This window comes from Drosophila miranda, chromosome 3, assembly GCF_003369915.1.
Source record: "Drosophila miranda strain MSH22 chromosome 3, D.miranda_PacBio2.1, whole genome shotgun sequence".
Taxonomy (NCBI): domain Eukaryota; kingdom Metazoa; phylum Arthropoda; class Insecta; order Diptera; family Drosophilidae; genus Drosophila; species Drosophila miranda.
The window spans coordinates 15,652,514-15,668,471 of NC_046676.1; the positions used below are offsets into that span (position 1 = coordinate 15,652,514).

Sequence of the window (15,958 nt, forward strand, 5' to 3'; positions counted from 1 at the left end):
AAGTAAGAATGCCATTTGTGTGAGGTTCTGTCTCTCAGGTCGTCCTGTCCTCCATATTATACCTACATATTTGATAGTTTCGTTAGTAAATAGTTTTAAATTGCTTTCTATACTTTGTTCATGGTTTAAATTCTGTATCCGTACTTTCTAAGTAGGTGACTAATTCCCTCAGACAGCCCTCTCCTCGGTGCCGGGCTCGATGACCCCCAAAGGCGTCAGCTGTAGGGCAATGCCATCCTCCAGGCTGACCAGCGGCTTCCTCGAGTTTAGAGTAAATTCGTACTCCATGAGGAGCAAGGCCAGAGCCAGGCGCAGTTGCAGCTGGGCAAACTGTATGCCTATGCAGTTGCGGGCGCCCACCCCAAAGCCGAACCAGGTGCCCTGCTCTTGCAGCGAGTCTCTTGGGCCCCCCCATCGATCCGGCTTGAATTCCTCGGGCTCTGGATAGATATCGGGATCGTGGTGTATGGCATGTGTGGGGATGATCAGGAATAGCTCCTTGACCAGCATATAATTGGGATGATCGGGCACCTGGTAGTCGGTGAGGGTGCGGCGGAGTATATAGGGCGTGATGGGATGCACCCTGAGGGTCTCGTTGATGACCTGACCCAGATATGCCAAAGATTGGACGCACTCATAGTTCAGGTTGTTGTCGTGGCGCTCCATGGCCTTCTTGATCTCCTCCCGCACCGTGGCCTGCACGTCTGTGTGGATTGCTAGCTCGTAGAGGATATAGGACAAGGTGTTCGCCGTTTGCTCGTAGCCCGCCTTCAGAAAGACGACGGCATGGGCCGCCAGCTCATTCTGCAGATGGGTGTTCAGCTCCTTGTCCGCCTGGTATTGATGGGTGATTAGCTCCAGTGCCTTGATCTCCACCAGCAGCTGCAGGTAATCCTGGTGCCGCACGCCGGAGGCCTCGCGTTGCTCCACGATGTCCGAGAGTAAATTGAGGAAGTAGGTCTCCGCCTGCTTGGGGGTCCGGCGCATTCGCAGAACGCGGCAGAAGTTAGGAAACCTGATCATCATTAGATTCATCAAATAGCCGTGCTTGTGACTGCTCACGGCCATCTCAGTCATTTTCTCAAAGTCCTCCAGGGAGTACTTCAGCCGCTGCTGGGCATCCAGGCCAAAGACGCACTTGGCCAGAGCCGAGAGCACATATCGCCGCATCAGTTTCTGTATGTGGAGCGTGGAATGCGGCTGCTTCATCAGCGTAGAGGTGACGGTAAGCAGAAGCTGTTCCGCCTCCTCGTAGAGACTGCCAAACAGCCAGGACATGCGATCGCTCTCCAGACTGGGGTCCAGCTTCTGGCGCATCTCCTTCCAACTCTGACCGCGCATGGCGAACAGGTCCCCCGAAAGCGGGTCCGTTTTCTGATTACAGTACAGCCCGCGATCATTGAAGTTCCAGAAGTCCTTGATCATTATTTGCCTGATCAGTTCGCGATCTAGGATCAGAGCCCGCGGCTGCAGCAGAGCGTAGAAGCCGCAGAACGGTCCGCTGCCCTTGAATTTAGAGTAGAGTGCCGAGTAATGAGCCGTCTTCATCGCCTCGGTACTGAGACTCTGTGTCACTATTTGCCTAACGATGGGCCATAGCTTTTTCGGCCTCTCGTGCGGAATGTTCAGATAGCGCCAATAGTCCCGCTGATAACGCGCTGCCATAATTAGCAGAATCACTAGACCCAGCACCACCAGCCCAATAATCGTGAAAATTATCCACATATTCTGCATAATGAGTGCTTTCCTCTGTTTGTGCACTTTATAGTCTATGAAATCACATGTATTTACATATAGAAATCCCTTGGGTTTTGGGAGCTCTGGGAGTCCACTTCCTTTCCACTCTCTTTCTGTCCCACTCGCGCGCTAACACTCTCCACTATGTCTCCGTCTCGTTCTGCCCGCGGCAGTAGTGTCACCGACTATGATCTAATGCGTTCTTACGTTCGTTACGTTCATTACCGGATCGCGTTGTTCGACTGAGTGCGTTGGAGAAAAGTAACTATTTACGATACTCGCTCTCGAGACCCGGTGGGAGCTTTTAATTTGTTGTTTTTTGGAGTGCGCTACACTGAAGCTTATGGACTGCCGCAGACGGTTCGTGGGCGTCTGAGTGAGGCCAGACAGACAGATGGATACTCGTATTATTTCTTCATTTTCAATGTTGGTGTCGCAATCGGATACTCTCGTTTATGCCTTGTAAGAGATCTTGATCTGGCACATCTCATAGCAGATAAACATTTGAAGTAACTATGCACAGTTATTGGCAAAGAACATCACTAAAAAGAACATTTTTGGTTTGGGTTAGACGCTCAAGGTTCTATTTAATGTTCTTATTTACTAAATTGAATGCCAACCTTCATTGTAGGGCGATTTAGTGTTCACTTTGCTAGATCCCCCAGTCTGTTATCTTATCAGCTTGCGATTGTATTTTATTAAACATTTTTCTTCAAGTACGGTTATTTTTACCTGTCTACACTGTGCAAGAAATGTGTGTGGTCTTACGCTTTTCCAACCATTCGTGTAATTTGTATGTGAGAACTAATAATGTTCGCCGCTGGACCTTTCTCCTACCGGCCGAATGTTACGCTCAATTAGCGATTAAATGGCATAACAACAAAATACACAAATAGTAACAAAGAAAAAGCTCATCCGCAAAGCCGAAAAGCAAACAAAAAAACAAGCACAAAAAGCTGACAGGTTTAATTATTTGTTGTTGCGACCCATATCCGCACTTGAAATCTAATCAATTGTCAAACAAAAATGACACAAAAGGCAAACTATATCGCAACCAGGGCTTTTGCCCGTTTTCCGTGTTGCGTCAATAAAAGAAAATCATGCCCCTTTGCCGGACATACAAGAACTGTTAAGAATGAAGTTGCAAGAACTGGCATGACGCTGTGCTGTATTCGATGAGCGCTTGCCTGCAACTGCTGATAAAGAGAGGGCTCGTCATAGTACAGTACAGATCAGCTAAAGGCTATTGGAATAGTATTTGTAATAATAATAATCTTAATGAAAAAATATTCTCACAGGGTTATTAAATACTTCTTAATGGCAAGATTTAATTAGTTATGATTTTAAATTTATTTACTTTTTCCCCTCTATTGTACATGCTTGGCCCACTGTATCCATAAACTGAAGACTCATATTTACTTGCAATAAAGAAGAAAAGGCAAACAATACATTAAGAATATGAATCACGTCACATAGGCAGTTTAACCTTTAAAACATTCTCAGAGCTTGTGCAGACATCGTCATGGTGAAGGGTTTTTGTTTAGCCGACTGTTTTCTGGTGACATTTGCCTACAAGTCCACCTAGGATCATTCCAGCATCGGTGATTAAGAAATACTATCTTTAAGTTTATTAATAAACGAGGACTGATTCAAAGAAATGTGATTATTTTCCTCTTATAGCTTTGTTCTCACAGAGCTCTGTTGGGATAGGTTGTGTAACACCGTTCATAGTCATGACAGAGATAAATCACGAGTCAAACTGGTGTTTTAAATATATGTTTGTATGCATGTGCCATGTGTCGTCTGGAGCAATTGGCCCTAATTGTCTGGCACTAAAAAGCAACCTTCGCCTTTTGGACCTATGTATGTATATGATAACGATAAGGTAAAATCTTAGCATTTGTTCCGTTGTCCACTTGTCTTGTCTATCCTCATCTCCTATCTTTATTTATTATTTTTTGATAAACAGACTGGACTGTCTTTGAAGCGAACGAAAACGCTTTAATCTGCGTTAAGTCAAGAACTGAATATTACGTTCCATTGACGGAAGGACCTGAACTGGAACAGCGTGGGGTCTGATAAGAGGGGGCTCGTCATGGTGTATTATAAATTGTTTAATGTATATAGACAATACAATACGGGTACTCCAAACTAGCTGCCTCATAGTGGCTGGCAACAACAAAGATCTGCCACAGCATGAAATGTAAACATTTTATTGAGATTAAGAATCGCGGTAGTCCCAGTCTTTGTCAGATACTGCCTCGTCATGCTGAGCGCTTTATATATTTTGCATTTAAAAGCCGAGCGTTTGCTTTCTCAGTATCAGTTCGGCCAGAACCTCAACCGTCTCGACATGGGAGTCACTTACGTACTACTCCAGGTGGCAGTGGCTTTGCTCGCGATCGTGACCTACTATGTCTACCGTCAATTGTCGTACTTCAAGAGTCGCGGGATTCCGCACGACACGCCACATTTGATTCTGGGAAATATGCAGGGCGTATTTACTAAACGGAACGTGCACGAGATTTTAATTAAATACTACGAAAAATACCGGGAGAGCAAGGTTCCCTTCGTTGGGTTTTACTTCTTCCAAAAGCCGTCGGCATTCATTTTGGATCTGGACCTGGCCAAGCACATACTGATTAAGGACTTCTCAAACTTCAGCGACAAGGGTCTGTTTTACAACGAGAGGGATGACCCCATCTCCGCTCATCTCTTCAACCTGGACGGACCTCAATGGAAAGTACTGAGAAACAAACTAACGTCGACCTTCACCGCTGGCAAAATGAAGTTCATGTATCCCACGGTGGTGTCTGTGGCCGAAGAGTTCATAGACGTCATGCATGAGAAGATGAAGCAGAATTCTGTTCTGGAAATTCGCGAGCTGATGGCCCGGTTCACAGTTGACGTGATAGGCACATGTGCCTTCGGCATCAAATGTAACTCTCTGCGCGATGAAAACGCCGAGTTCCTAAAGTTCGGTAAACGCACGTTTGTGGACAAACGTCATGGATCCTTCCTGACGGGCTTCATGACAAGTTATCCGAAGCTGGCGAGGCGTCTGCGACTGGTGCGAACGCCCACGCACATTCGGAACTTTTACGAGCGTATTGTCCATGAGACTGTGGCTATTCGGGAGAAGGAAAACATTAAGCGGAATGATTTCATGGACTTGCTCATTGACATGAAGAACCAAAAGGTGAAACTGGAGAATGGCGATCTTGTCGACGGTTTGACTATAGACGAGATACTTGCCCAGGCTTTTGTATTCCTTATTGCTGGCTTCGAGACTTCCTCCTCCACCATGGGATATGCTCTGTATGAACTGGCCAAGCAGCCGCACATACAAGACAAAGTTAGGGCTGAGGTGGAGGAAGTTCTGGAGCAGCATGAACAGAAATTCACCTACGAGTCCACCAAGGATCTCAAGTACCTCGAGCAGGTTATCTTTGGTAAGTAAACTAAACGAATTTGAACAGAACGGAACAATCAGTAACTCTTCGATTGGTTTTCAGAAACCCTACGGCTCCACACTATTGTACCCCATTTGGATCGCATGGCTCATAAGCGATACGTTGTGCCCGGCCATCCAAACTTCGTCATCGAAGCTGGCCAATCGGTGATCATTCCAGCATCGGCCATACACGTTGACCCCAACATCTATCCGGACCCGTACAAGTTCCGGCCCGAGCGTTTCTCACCCGAGGAATCGGCTAAGCGAAACTCGTTGGCCTGGCTACCCTTTGGTGATGGTCCTCGCAACTGCATTGGACTTCGATTTGGAAAGATGCAGTCTACCATTGGCCTAGCTTTGCTCATAAAGAATTTCAAGTTTTCGACATGCCCAAAGACTCCGGATACTTTGTCTTACAGTCCCAAAAGTTTTGTACTTGCTGTAGACGGTATTCACCTCAAAGTGGAGGCAGTATGACCAAGTAATATCTGTTATTATGTATTTCAAAGATCTAAAGAGGATAAGATCAGTCACTTAAAAAATGCCAAAGTATATACAAATATATGTTTTTCTGTTAATCCGTTCACCTAGCTCTGGACGAGCTCTCTTGGAGTAGGGTGGATTGCTTAAGTCTGTGTTTTCGTATGTGAGTTCCTGAATGTAGCACCCTGTCACTATCTGCATTCATAACATAATCAGACACACAAAAGAGCGGGTAATTCTTCGGTCACAATGACTACAATTTTTGTGTGGGGTCTTTATAAGCAGCCAGAGAAAAGCTCGGCTCTCAGTCAGTTCCCGAAGTTGAACAGGTTCACATACTTGATTGCCGCGGACGGGTAGATAAACACACATACGTAGTAGTTATATTCGCAGTATATATTATCGCTATGGTTGTGGGCGTTGGCGCACTGCTTCTGTGGACGCTTGTGACGCTGGTTGTATATCTGGTACTGAAATGGCTACTGGGCAAGCAATACTGGCAAAATCTGGACATTCCCTGTGAGGAACCGCATTGGCTGCTGGGGAGCATGTGGGGATTGCGCACCAAGCGAACGTTCAACGATGTCTGGACTGATTACTACAAGAAGTATCGGCTGAGCGGACCCTTTGCCGGATTCTATTGGTTCCAGCGGCCTGCTGTTTTCGTGCTGGAGCCCTCACTGGCCAAGCTCATATTGATCAAGGAATTCAACAAGTTCACGGATCGCGGATTCTTCCACAACCCGGAGGATGATCCCTTGTCTGGGCAGCTGTTTCTGCTGGATGGCCACAAGTGGAAGTCGATGAGGCACAAGCTGTCGTCCACCTTCACCTCGGGTAAAATGAAGTACATGTTCCCCACCGTGGTCAAAGTGAGTCATGAGTTCACCGAAGTGTTTGGTCAGATGGCGGACAAGTCGCCCATCGTTGAGGTCAGAGAACTGCTGGCCAGATTCACCACAGACGTTATAGGCACATGCGCCTTTGGCATTGATTGCAGCAGTCTCAAGGATCCCGAAGCCGAGTTCCGTAAGATGGGTCGACGAGCCTTGACAGAGAACCGTCATGGATCTCTTGGCATCGCTTTCCTCAATAGCTTTCCAAAACTATCCCGCAAGCTGCACTTGAAGATGACAGCCGAGCCCATTGAGCAGTTTTTCATGCGAATCGTCAAGGAGACGGTGAAGTTCAGGGAACAGAACCAGATTCGTCGCAACGACTTCATGGATCAGTTGATCGATCTGAAAAACAATCAAATAATGAAAACCGAGTCGGGCGACAACATCAACCTCACGATTGAGGAGATTGCCGCCCAGGCTTTTGTGTTCTTTGCCGCTGGATTTGAGACCTCGTCGACCACGATGGGCTTTGCTCTGTATGAGCTGGCTCAGCACCCAGACATTCAGCAGCGGGTGAGAGAGGAGTGCCAGGAGGTTATACGGAAGTATGGCGGTGAATTGACCTACGAGAGCATGAAGGAACTAGTGTACCTCGATCAGGTGATATCTGGTGAGTAAATAGAGTTCAATTTTCAATATCACCATTCCTTAAACTTTCTCTTCTCTCCTTTAGAAACTCTTCGCTTGTATACGGTCCTGCCCGTCTTGAATCGCGAATGCTTGGAGGACTTTGTTGTTCCAGATAATCCAAAGTACGTGATCAAGAAGGGAATGCCCATTCTAATACCAGCCGGACCCATGCATCGCGATGAGAGGTTCTACCCCAATCCTGATGCTTTCAACCCGGACAACTTCTCGCCCGAACGCGTTAAGAATCGCGACTCAGTGGAGTGGCTGCCCTTCGGAGACGGTCCCCGCAACTGTATCGGAATGCGTTTTGGCCAGATGCAAGCCCGCATTGGAATGGCCATGCTCCTGAAGGATTTCAAATTCTCCGTGTGCGACGAGACGGCTTTTCCTATTAAGTACGACTTGGAAAGCTTCTTGATAGCCAGTAAAACTGGCATTTCACTGCGAGTGGAACGTGTTTAACAATTACACACACAGCAACATATACTCGTGCATCTCGTATTTCGAAAATACCTACATATGTACAAACAGCAGCTTCTACCTCACCTTGTATTTACCCAAATATGTTATTAATCTGTATAAAATTGCTTGATATTACATCATGCTTGATCGAGCGTAGTATGGAGGTCTGGGTTTAATTGGTGTCCGTGAATTAGATAGATATAAATGTTAAATTGCAGGCATATGCATGTACATATGTACATCAGTCACACATCAAACTATTCTTTGCATTTATATGAGTCATGCTCGCTTGACTCATTATTTGTTATCTTTTAGCCCTAGAAAAGATTATACTTTTAACAGTAACCATATAAATGATTATGATAATAATAATCTAGGATTGTGTCCTCACTATCCTTCTCTAATAATAAAGCTCGAGCAATAAAGCTCTGGAAAAAATATGTACCTACTATTTTTCTATTTACGTCGTAATTTGTATACTCGATACTCCAAATGGGTATTCTGATCGGCACTACTGTAGAGAAACCTATAAAGCTCAAACAGCAGATACTCTTTAATTATATAATACTCATTTATATATTCATATTTTTACTATACTATATATGTGTAAATATTTTAACCTGTTACGAATAACACTCTGCTCTCTGAATAGTCTCGGTTTGTTGATTGAAAATTCGATCTGCTGTCTGTCTACGAAGCGAACAATGTGTGGGAATACTGATCTAACTTTTTTCGTTCGTTGTGAAATAGCAACCACTGCCTCTTATGGGGTTTCGCTTGTGTTTCGAGGTTTCCACAATTAGAGAATTCATAGTTTATTTTTAGAGAGTTTCCTTGAGTCTTTCCCCCTTTCCCCTTAGTCTATTCTGAAAGCTTTTTTCCCATCTGCCACCGCGCTATATTGTTTTAATCTCAAGTAATTATATTAGATTTTATTTAATTTGATTATCGCGGAACCTTGCTAACATTGAGATGGACTCCTCCTTCGGAACATAAGAGAACATCGGTGACCTTGAACTTGAGCGGCACAGTCGTCTTTGTGGGGTGGACCTCAAACTTGAAATTGTGAATAAGCAGGGCCAGTCCGACCACGATCTGCATGCGGCCAAAGCGTAGGCCGATGCAGGTTCGCGGACCGTCACCGAAGGGCAGGAAAGTGCAGGGAGGTCGCTGCAGCACTTGATCCTCGTCGAAACGCTCGGGTTTGAACTTCTCCGGCTCCGGATAGAACTCGGGATCATGATGAATACCCAAGGTGGGGATAACAACGCCAGTGCCTGGCTCAATGAAATACTTTCCATTGGGATGCTCGTACCGCTGAGTGCATATGCGAATCAAATGACCCACAACGGGATTCTTTCGTAAGGTTTCTAAGGACGGAAATTAAGAAGAATGTTATGCAAATCGCAGAGTTGATCAATATGAGTCTAATTGATAGACTGACTCACCATCGATGACCTTGTCCAGATACGTCAGCTCCCGAATGCTTTCATAGTTCAATTGGCCGTTGTATTTCGCCATCACCGTGTCAGTCTCCGTCCTCAGCTTATCCTGGATGTCCTGGTTCACGGCCAGTTCATGGAGAGCGAAGCCCAACGAAGTCGAAGAGGTATCGAAGCCAGCCAAGAAGAAGATAAAGGCCTGGGCAGCCAACTCGTTAAAACTGATGCCATCCTGCTTGTTGCCCTTATCGTACTTGATCATCATATCAATCAGCATGTCCATGAAATCGTTTCGTTTGACATTATCCTTTAACCGATAGTCGACGGTTTCTCTAACGATTTTCATATAGAAATCCTCGACTTTCTGGACGGTTTCCTTCATTCGCAACTTTGCTGCCAGCTTGGGTGCACCGAAAAAGAACAAGTCCGCTGTTTTTCCATAGCGCCGCTCAGTGATGGCAGCCTTGCCCATGGTGACAAATTCTGCATTGGGGTTCCGCAAACTGTTGCACTCCAGGCCGAAGGCACAGCTTCCGATCACATCTGCGCTGAAGCGGGACACCAGATCGGCGACATTCAGGGGCTGGGGCCCTCCGGTGATTTTCTCAGCGAATACCCGGATCATCTCATCGCCAATTTCCAGTACTGTGGGGAACATAATCTTCATTTTGCCCGAGGTGAATGTGGGGGTCATCTTTTGGCGGAGCTGTCGCCACTTTTGGCCTTCGATGGCCACTAGATGATTGGTCAGGGGGTCGTCTTTTTCATTATGGAAAAGTCCGCGATCATGAAACTTGTCAAACTCGCGGATCAATACGGTTTTCACAAAATCAATATCAGTGACAATCGCACTTTTCTTCAGATAGAGGTAAAATCCTACAAATGGTCCATCGGTCTTGCCCTTGTATTTGCAGTAGGTTTCCCGGAAGAGATCCGCAATTTGCCTTGTCTTCATAAGCTCGCTAGTATTCCCCTTTGGAATATTGGGTGGGTCATGGGGAATGCCGCGACGTTTCCAGTAAGAAAAGTTTTGATGAACCCACCATACGGCGAGTGAAATAACACCGACCAGAAATACGATTATAATGGCCATTACGAAAATACTGAACCGTCCTGTAATAGCGTTTTGCTTTTTATATTAGATTCTCTCTTTAATCTGCATCGACGCTCTTTATTTCATCCGATAAAGAGACGCCAGTTAACAATAACAAATCGCCAGTCACCGTTACGAGGCAAAGCAACCGGGCTGGACAGAGTGAAAGCTCTTTCTTCACATTTTGCTCTTTTAGCTTTTGCTGATTGAGTCAATTGCAAGTAATCGATATGTTTGAAAACGTTTTTAAATTTGAATTATCCTGCACTAATTTAGAACTATTCATGCTTTCACACCAAGCAGGTGAGGACTTTAGTCCTAGCCGTTCCAAAAATTACAACCAGAAGCTAACGAAAAGATGGAGATGGATGAAAACGATGCTGGTAACGAATAAGTATTTCGAATTAATGTATATGTTTACAGAGATTTAAGAGTAGTCTCTTTGTTTAAGACACCTTTTTGAGAGTAATCAAATGAGCGCTCGCCAAATGTTTCAGGCAGCGATTGGTGAGCAATATGTACACTGCGCAAACAAATAGGCACAAACAGGTTTTCGTATGTTCCACTAATGGCAGTTAAAGATCTTCTTTCGATTCTGATTCTGTTGGTTTTGCTATTATATAACTGAACAGAACCTGGCGATGCATCTGAGATAGCATTCCCGACCCCGCTATACAATACATTATGGGTTTCAGCTTTATAGGTTTCCATACAATACTGCCGATAAGACCTAAGTCTGCAATCTAATCATACATGTATTGTATGTATTGGATGTTGTAAGAGTGGCGCAAAAAGCAATTCTTAGCTTCTTTATAAATGTTTAGTTATAGTCATTTTATAACAAAAACTATTTACAACAAAAACCTTTATTTTTTTCATTAAACTTTTCATTTGGAAACCTTTTCGACCTTGAGATAGATTCCGTTTTCGGCAGACAGTAAAATGCTTTTGAGGATTAACTTCATGGGTATTTGCGTCTCCGGAGCGACACTGAACCTGTACCCCTTGATCAGGTATGCCAGGCCCACACAGGTTTGCATTATGCCGAAGCGCAGTCCGATGCAGTTGCGTGGACCCTCGCCAAAGGGCAGCCAGGCGCAGGCGGGTCTGGAGGCGATGGCCTCCTCCGTAAAACGTTCAGGCTTGAATTTCTCGGGTTCGGGATAAATATCAGGATCGTAGTGAATACCCAGAGCCGGGATGACAACAACTGTTCCTTTGGCAATAAAAGTCTTGGGATCTTCGGGTGAAAAATCCAACTGCGTCTTTCGCGTTAAATGCGCAAGAACCGGGTACTTCCGAAGAGTTTCTGAAAGGGAATTATAAAATATTAGAGAAACAGAAACCAAATGTAATCCTCACGAGTACTTACCCATTACCACCTGCTCCAGGTATTTCATTTCTTTGATACCCTCGTAGGTGAACTGATTGTTGTGCTTGGCCAAAACATCGTTGATCTCCTTTCTCAGCTTATCTTGAGTGTCCTGGTTCTGCGCCAGCTCATAGAGCGCAAAACCCATGGTGGTGGAGCTTGTCTCGAAACCGGCCACAAAGAATATGAATGCCTGTGCCAGGATCTCATTGAAGGTCAGACCTTCATCAGAGTTGCCCTCCTGCTCTTTCTGGTACATTTCAATTAGACTGTCCATGAAGTCGTTACGCTTTTCCTTAGTCTTCAAGCGATAGTCGATGGTGTCTCTCACAATCTTTGTGTAGAAGTCCTCAACTTCCTGTACATTCAATTTGAGGCGCAGGGAACGTGAAAGCTTCGGAAAGCCGAATATAAAGAAATCTAAAAGACCCCAATAACGACGTTCGGTGATGGCTCGCTTGCCAAATGAGACAAAATCCGCATTGGGATTCTGTTGACTATTGCAATTTAGACCAAAGGCGCAACAGCCTATGACGTCAGCCGTGTAGCGGGCCACCAGATCAACGATTTCAAGAACCTTTTCATCGCCAACCTTGTTGCTGAAGACTTTGTCCATCTCCTCACCCACTTTGACCACAATAGGGAACATGTGCTTCATTTTGCCAGACGTAAATGTGGGTGTCAGCTTGTGCCTCAGATGACGCCACTTCTGACCTTCAATGCTGAACACTGTTGCCGAGAGGGGGTCATCAATTTCATTGTAGAATATGCCTCGGTTTTCGAAATGATTGAAGTCTTTGATGAGCACTCGCTTTACCAGATCCAGATCGGTAACCACAGCGGTTCTTGTAAAAAAGAAGTAGAATCCAGCAAACGGGTATTTCGCACTCTTGTACTTCCGATAGTAATCCCTGAATATAACTGCTATATGCCGCTTCTTGGGCCAGTCCCCAATGTTCCCGAAAAGTGGGTGGGGCACATCGTGCGGGATACCTCGACGCTGCCAATATCCATGACGTCGTCTTGCCGCGAAGAGAACCAGCGACACCACAATGGCAATCAACGCTAGCACCAGCGACATTATACTTTCGGTTTGGAACTGGTCCCAGCTTGCCGTATCCACTACGTTTTATGGGTAAGAGAGCTTTTACTCTCCAGCAAGCTTTTGATTGTAGGCTACACTGTCAGCCCACAGAAGTGGTCGACTTTGATACTATACTGAAATGCGGCTCTCCGATGGTGAAACTATATAGATCAGTCATACAGGGTATGAAAACGTTGATTCGATTTCTGCAACGCTTGGCAAAATAGCTTCATAGAACGTATGAAATCGTTGAAATTACAATGGTTGCTCTTTCTCTTTATTACCCACACACATTGCCGCAGACGAACTCGCTCAAGAGAGCGCGCCTCTTTATCTCTTCCCCTTTGATCCTCTCTCACTTACACCTAGTAAATAATGGGACAGACAGTGGAGGAGAATAAACATGCATGGCAATAAGACAGGCAGTGGACAATAACAAACTGTAAATTGTAAAGAGGGCAACGAAAGAGAATACTGTGAAAAATTTCGTAATGTACAGCTGAAAATAATATTACGATCGGACATATACATACATATGTATGTACACATATGCGCATATAATCAGCATCAAAAGCCGAGCGCCAAGATCTCAAGAACTACAAAAGCTAAAAAAACTAAATTTATTATCCAGGCTCTTGTGACACACTGTTATAAGTGTATTTCTAAATTTGGCTACTCTCTCTCCCTCCCACACCCTATTTCGTCCTTACGTGTAAAATATATTGTAAAGTTGTAAAGGTTACATAAATCATAAGAGCAGAGCCGCGGCAGGGGCCACGTTCCCGCTCGTTTTGTTATACCCGATATTAGATTTGTGGTGAAATTGGATGTGTGTAACGTCCAGAAGGAAGCGTTTCCGACCCCATATATGTATTCTTGATCAGCTTCAATAGCCGAGTCGATTGAGCCATGTCTGTCTGTCCGTCTGTCCGTCCCTATGAGCGCCTAGTGCTCGGAAACTATAAGAGACCTCTGTAATATCTCACTGTTACAAGTATACATATTTCTAAACTTCGCCCCGACCTCTTCCGCTCTCCACAATGGGCGAAATTATTATGTGGCATCCACAATTTCAAAGATACGAGAAAACAAAAAACGCAGAATCGTAGAGAATGACTATATCTTTTAGACTGCAGAATCTGAGCCGGATCGTATTATTATTATAGCCAGAATGATGAAAACAATTTTATTCTTTCTCTCTCTGTCTGTCTCATGTCGTAAAAGTAATAAAAATTTGTATTTTATTCATTAACTTTTCATTTGGAAACCGTTTCGACCTTAAGATAGATTCCATTTTCGGCAGACAGTAAAAAACTTTTGAGGACAAACTTTATGGGTATTTGCGTCTCCGGAGCGACACTGAACCTGTATCCCTTGATCAGGTATGCCAGGCCTACACAGGTTTGCATTATGCCGAAGCGCAGTCCGATGCAGTTGCGTGGACCCTCGCCAAAGGGCAGCCAGGCGCAGGCGGGTCTGGAGGCGATGGCCTCCTCCGTAAAACGTTCAGGCTTGAATTTCTCGGGTTCGGGATAAATATCAGGATCGTAGTGAATACCCAGAGCCGGGATGACAACTGTTGTTCCTTTGGAAATGAAATTCTTCGGATCTTCGGGTGAAAAATCCAACTGCGTCTTTCGCGTTAAATGCGCAAGAGCCGGGTACTTCCGAAGAGTTTCTGAAAGGGAATTATAAAATATTAGAGAAACAGAAACCAAATGTAATCCTCACGAGTACTTACCCATTACCACCTGCTCCAGGTATTTCATTTCTTTGATACCCTCGTAGGTGAACTGATTGTTGTGCTTGGCCAAAACATCGTTGATCTCCTTTCTCAGCTTATCTTGAGTGTCCTGGTTCTGCGCCAGCTCATAGAGCGCAAAGCCCATGGTGGTGGAGCTTGTCTCGAAACCGGCCACAAAGAATATGAATGCCTGTGCCAGGATCTCATTGAAGGTCAGACCTTCATCAGAGTTGCCCTCCTGCTCTTTCTGGTACATTTCAATCAGACTGTCCATGAAGTCGTTACGCTTTTCCTTAGTCTTCAAGCGATAGTCGATGGTGTCTCTCACAATCTTTGTGTAGAAGTCCTCAACTTCCTGTACATTCAATTTGAGGCGCAGGGAACGTGAAAGCTTCGGAAAGCCGAATATAATGAAATCTAATAGACCCTTATAGCGACGTTCGCTGAGGGCTCGCTTGCCAAATGAGACAAAATCCGCATTGGGATTCTGTTGACTATTGCAATTTAGACCAAAGGCGCAATTGCCTATGACGTCAGCCGTGTAGCGGGCCACCAGATCAACGATTTCAAGAACCTTTTCATCGCCAACCTTGTTGCTGAAGACTTTGTCCATCTCCTCACCCACTTTGACCACAATAGGGAACATGTGCTTCATTTTGCCAGACGTAAATGTGGGTGTCAGCTTGTGCCTCAGATGACGCCACTTCTGACCTTCAATGCTGAACACTGTTGCCGAGAGGGGGTCATCAATTTCATTGTAGAATATGCCTCGGTTTTCGAAATGATTGAAGTCTTTGATGAGCACTCGCTTTACCAGATCCAGATCGGTAACCACAGCTGTTCTTGTAAAAAAGAAGTAGAATCCAGCAAACGGGTAGTTCGCACTCTTGTACTTCCGATAGTAATCGCTGAATATAACTGCTATTTGCCGCTTCTTGGGCCAGTCCCCAATGTTCCCGAAAAGTGGGTGGGGCACATCGTGCGGGATACCTCGACGCTGCCAATATCCATGACGTCGTCTTGCCGCGAAGAGAACCAGCGACACCACAATGGCAATCAACGCTAGCACCAGCGACATTATACTTTCGGTTTGGAACTGGTCCCAGCTTGCCGTATCCACTAAGTTTTATAGGTAAAAGCTCCCGCTATCTCTTGGCCGAAACTTTAAACGACATGTTTTATTGTAGCCGAAATTGTACTCCGTCTGCTCGCATTATCTACACCTGGCGCTGTTTGTGAGGTCTAGTTTGAATCCACGCGCGGCTTTAAGACAGTGACTTGTGAGTAATTCCACTAGCAGTCTGCAGTCCTACTGTTTACTATGGTTACGATTTCTACTTATCGTACGAATGACCTAAGTAAATAGTGAGCAATAAAGCGCTAAGATTTTGAGTGGAAATGCACTTCTAACCTGAGTAAAAATGCTACTGGTAGTAGGATGTAGCTATGAATAAGAATGATACGAGTAATAACCTATAGGATATCTGTAGACGTAAAAAAACTTCAAAAACTGTAAATAAACCGCACATTTTTACAAACAGCTGGTTTATTTGGCTAG

The 15,958-nt window shown here is 45.0% G+C and overlaps 6 protein-coding genes across 6 annotated transcripts; 2 read left to right on the top strand and 4 right to left on the bottom strand.

Annotated features, from left to right (window-relative positions):
- Nucleotides 1–149: 149 nt before the first annotated feature.
- LOC117187887 (probable cytochrome P450 317a1) lies at nt 150–2,104 on the bottom strand. The gene has a single exon (XM_033390818.1). The coding sequence runs from the start codon at nt 1,732–1,734 to the stop codon at nt 169–171; it is 1,566 nt and encodes a 521-aa protein (XP_033246709.1). The 5' UTR covers nt 1,735–2,104; the 3' UTR covers nt 150–168.
- Nucleotides 2,105–4,055: 1,951 nt separating this feature from the next.
- LOC108160529 (cytochrome P450 6a8) lies at nt 4,056–5,753 on the top strand. The gene is made up of 2 exons (XM_017294589.1): nt 4,056–5,189; nt 5,253–5,753. The coding sequence occupies exons 1-2, from the start codon at nt 4,091–4,093 to the stop codon at nt 5,666–5,668; spliced, it is 1,515 nt and encodes a 504-aa protein (XP_017150078.1). The 5' UTR covers nt 4,056–4,090; the 3' UTR covers nt 5,669–5,753.
- Nucleotides 5,754–5,973: 220 nt separating this feature from the next.
- On the top strand, nt 5,974–8,105 carry LOC108160528 (probable cytochrome P450 6a21). Its single transcript, XM_017294588.2, has 2 exons — nt 5,974–7,183; nt 7,247–8,105. Exons 1-2 carry the CDS (start codon nt 6,082–6,084, stop codon nt 7,663–7,665), a joined length of 1,521 nt encoding a protein of 506 aa, XP_017150077.1. The 5' UTR covers nt 5,974–6,081; the 3' UTR covers nt 7,666–8,105.
- Nucleotides 8,106–8,455: 350 nt separating this feature from the next.
- LOC108160818 (probable cytochrome P450 6a20) lies at nt 8,456–10,220 on the bottom strand. The gene is made up of 2 exons (XM_017295045.2): nt 9,114–10,220; nt 8,456–9,035 (listed from the first exon to the last, which is right to left on the bottom strand). Exons 1-2 carry the CDS (start codon nt 10,198–10,200, stop codon nt 8,611–8,613), a joined length of 1,512 nt encoding a protein of 503 aa, XP_017150534.1. The 5' UTR covers nt 10,201–10,220; the 3' UTR covers nt 8,456–8,610.
- Nucleotides 10,221–11,048: 828 nt separating this feature from the next.
- On the bottom strand, nt 11,049–12,690 carry LOC108158057 (probable cytochrome P450 6a23). Its single transcript, XM_033391652.1, has 2 exons — nt 11,573–12,690; nt 11,049–11,509 (listed from the first exon to the last, which is right to left on the bottom strand). The coding sequence occupies exons 1-2, from the start codon at nt 12,651–12,653 to the stop codon at nt 11,088–11,090; spliced, it is 1,503 nt and encodes a 500-aa protein (XP_033247543.1). The 5' UTR covers nt 12,654–12,690; the 3' UTR covers nt 11,049–11,087.
- A 1,196-nt stretch (nt 12,691–13,886) lies between these two features.
- On the bottom strand, nt 13,887–15,515 carry LOC117187951 (probable cytochrome P450 6a23). The gene is made up of 2 exons (XM_033390953.1): nt 14,398–15,515; nt 13,887–14,334 (listed from the first exon to the last, which is right to left on the bottom strand). Exons 1-2 carry the CDS (start codon nt 15,476–15,478, stop codon nt 13,913–13,915), a joined length of 1,503 nt encoding a protein of 500 aa, XP_033246844.1. The 5' UTR covers nt 15,479–15,515; the 3' UTR covers nt 13,887–13,912.
- Nucleotides 15,516–15,958: the final 443 nt, after the last annotated feature.